General features: G+C 38.1%; 1 protein-coding gene and 1 non-coding gene across 2 annotated transcripts; one reads left to right on the top strand and one right to left on the bottom strand.

Annotated features, from left to right (window-relative positions):
* Positions 1–416: 416 nt before the first annotated feature.
* On the bottom strand, positions 417–521 carry LOC133299585 (small nucleolar RNA R71). Its single transcript, XR_009749952.1, has one exon. It is a non-coding gene; the product is annotated as a small nucleolar RNA R71 (small nucleolar RNA).
* Positions 522–1,656: 1,135 nt separating this feature from the next.
* On the top strand, positions 1,657–2,098 carry LOC133299580 (uncharacterized; the record flags this gene model as incomplete). The annotated part of the gene is made up of 1 exon (XM_061499046.1): positions 1,657–2,098. A coding segment is annotated over exon 1 (442 nt), but the record flags the coding sequence as incomplete, so codon positions are not given.
* Between the last annotated feature and the right edge of the window lie 1,407 nt (positions 2,099–3,505).

Here is a 3,505-nt window from a genome sequence, read left to right as displayed (position 1 = left end):
GTTCAACGAAACCTAAGGAGGAACCGATGGCAGAAAACAATCAACTCGCTCCAAGAACCTTGGGAGATTATATGACTCCAGCCTGAGTTCCACAGATGGCGAGCATTGTTAGACCGACCATAGAAGCTAACAACTTCGAGCTAAAGTCGGCACTGCTGCAACTGATTCAAAAAGACCAGTTCACTGGAGAAAGCGCAGAGAACCCCTAGAGTCATCTTGATGATTTCTTACTTTACTGTGACACATTAAAAGTGAATGGAGTTTCTAGTTATGGTATCTTGCTTAGATTATTTCAATGCTCACTGAAGGATGATGCAAGAGCTTGGCTGCAGTCTCAACCTGAAGGAAGCATAACCAGTTGGGATAACTTAGCAAGGAAATTCCTGGCCAGATTTTTCTCAGCTTCAAAGCTGGTAAGACTCAAAGCGGAAATCACCTCTTTTGAAAAAAAAAAACGAATCTCTGTACGAGGCTTGGGAACGATTCAAAGGATTACTCAGGAAGTGTCTTCAACATGGAATTGAAACATGGGAGAAAGAAAGAATCTTTTTCCAAGGAATGACACCCAACACAAGAACACTGGTAAATGCTGCTGCATGGGGCTCCTTGAAAACAAAAACTCCAGAGGAAGCACTAGAATTGTTGGAATCCTTAACTTCTCAAGAATTTGACAATGCCCCAGTTGCACAAAAGAGAGCAAGAATTATTAAGCTCGACGGCTATGATGCAATCTTAGCCCAAAATGAACAAATGCTGCAAATGCACAAGAAACAACAAGAACAATTAAATGCTCTTACTAAACAATTTAATCATTCTCAAGTTTCTTCTGTTAGTAATTCTCAAATTAAATGTGGTATTTGTGCAGAGGCTCATGCGACGAAAGATTGCGACTACATGAGAACAAATGACAAGCCATCAGCAGAGGCCAACAGAATCTGGTACGATCAGAAGAATCAGAATCAACATCCATGGTTGAGTTACAAATCCAACCATCAGCTCAATCCTCCCCTTCCAGTGCAACCACATACCCCACAACAAAGTAACACTTCTGAGTGGGAGAAAGCTTTTGCAGAGCTGTGCAAGACCACTTCTGATTATACTCAAGGTGCAAATGCTTTCAGAGAGGACACATCTACTTTTATGCAAGAGACTAGATCAGCACACCGGAATCAAGAAGCTTCCATAAGAAATCTGGAAATTCAGATTGGCTAGTTGTCAAAGCAATTTTCTGAGAGAGCTCAGGGTACTTTTCTAAGCAACACAGTTGTCAATCCAAGGGAGCATTGCAATGCTATCACCACTAGGAGTGGGACAGTGATCCAACTTATAGAGGAGCAGCCTGAAGAAAAGAAGAAGGATGGAGAAGCATCAGTTGAAGAATAGAAGGAAGAAAAGGAAAAAGATATAATTGAAGTTGACAAAAGCAATCCTGAAAAAGTTGAAAGGAAATTATTTAAGTGGGAGAAGAAGAAAGCTTTAGAAAGGCAAGACAAGCCCTTAGATCTCTCCCCATATGCTCGAATTCTCTATCCTCAGAGATTAAAGAAAGAGATTCAGAAGCAGCAATATTCAAAGTTTCTAGACATATTCAGGAGGTTGCAGATCAACATTCCTTTTGCCGAAGCTTTAGAGAACATGCCCAACTATGCAAGGTTCATGAAGGATCTATTATCAAGGAAGCGTAAGTTGCAGGAATGTGAGACGGTGAATCTGACAGAGGAATGTAATGCTATCATCCAAAAGAAGTTACCTACCAAAGTCAAGGATCCAGGGAGCTTCACCATTCCATGTACTATAGGCAAAGTGGAAGTGGACAATGTTTTATGTGATCTTGGAGCTAGCATCAATGTCATGCCACTCTCCATGATGAAGAAGCTAGGAATTACTGAAGTGAAGCCCACAACGACGATAGTGCAACTGGCTGACCGCTCTTCAAAGCAAGCGTATGGCATCATTGAGGATATATTGGTTAAGGTTGACAAGTTTATAATTCCTGTTGATTTCGTCATCCTTGACATTGAAGAAGATGCCACAATTCCTATGATTTTTGGAAGACCCTTCTTGGCAACTTCAGGAGCACTGATTGATGTACTTAAAGGTGAGTTGATCTTACGGGTAGACGGAGAGCAAGTAATTTTCAAATTCTTTGACAAAGAAGTCCCCTCATCCGTAGCTCAACCGGAAGATCAAGTCTACTTTATTAGTGAAAAGAAAGGTGAAGAAGAACACAGTGAGGAGTCTTCTCAAGAAAGTAAACCAAAAGTTAAGATGGAGAAGCCCAATAGCAAAGGAAAGCATGTAAAAGTCAAGTTCAAAGTTCCTGAGACTACTTTACCTCATCCATATACAGAAGAGCACTACGGTAGGACACAATTTTTGAATGATGGAGCTTGGACATCACCAAGCTTATGCTTTGAGCCACCATGAAAGTAAATCAGGTACGTCAGGCTCGTGACATTAAACAAGCGCTAATGGGTAGGCAAACCCACACTTTACTATTTTATTTTAATTTCACTGTTTTAGTTATTTTTACTTTGAATTAAATAAAGAAAAATACAAAAATATAAGAGAAGGTGTTGAGACTAATGGCTATCATTGAGTGAATTTTACAGGTGCAAAAAAGGGAACAAACAACAAGAGAGAGCAACTAGTTGTTTTATTTCTCGACGCGTTTTCTTTTTAGATTTAAATCTATTGCTGAGGACAGCAACATTTAAATCTGGGAATGGGAAACGCGCAGTTCATCTAAGCACAATGGATTAAGCTGGAGGAACTTCATGAGCACACACAGAATATCCAGCTAAAACAGGGAACTATCTCAAATCCTTTCTCCTTTTCTTTAGCTTAATTCTTCTTTATTTTAATTTTTAATTTTTAGTTGTTTTGAAAAAGCCCAAGCCGTTGTTTTTGTGAAAATTTTAAATTTTTCTAACTCAGTGCAAATAAATGGATAATTGGTAGTAATTTTAATCAGTAATTGATTGAGAGCATGATGATGCACTTACTTGAATATTTTCATAATGAGCATCAATGTAATGATTTTCATGATTCGTTGAGTATTCTCTCTTTAGTAATGAAGTTTTTTAAGATAAAGAATAAGGGAATTACTGTGCATTCATAGCCGTGAAGTTTTGAGCCCATACAGAAAATTTTATTGAGTGTGCATCCCACTGTATGAAAGACTATAGAACTTGCTTTGTTTCTTGCTTGATTTGGTATGTGATATATTTTATGGATATGATTGAGGCATGTTCTTTCTTTAAACTAGATGGCCAAATAGCCAACCATTGCTGATATTTCTTAGTTAAACCCCTTTGAGCCTAGGCCTGTTTATTCTATGAAAACCTATAAAGATGAATAAGCCACTTTCCATATAAATCCTCACCTTATTTGAGATTAATTTTCATATTTGAATTGAAAAAAAAGTGTTAATTGTTGATGATATAAATTGTGATGTATGAAAGTACAGGGAAAAAGGAAAAAGCCAAGGAAGTAAGGTTGGTTA

This window comes from Gastrolobium bilobum, unplaced genomic scaffold (assembly GCF_033153095.1).
Source record: "Gastrolobium bilobum isolate Gb01-03AN ecotype WA unplaced genomic scaffold, APGP_CSIRO_Gbil_v1 utg3220, whole genome shotgun sequence".
NCBI lineage: Eukaryota > Viridiplantae > Streptophyta > Magnoliopsida > Fabales > Fabaceae > Gastrolobium > Gastrolobium bilobum.
Note: the sequence above shows the minus strand (reverse complement) of the source record. Positions and strands in the feature narration are given on the sequence as shown.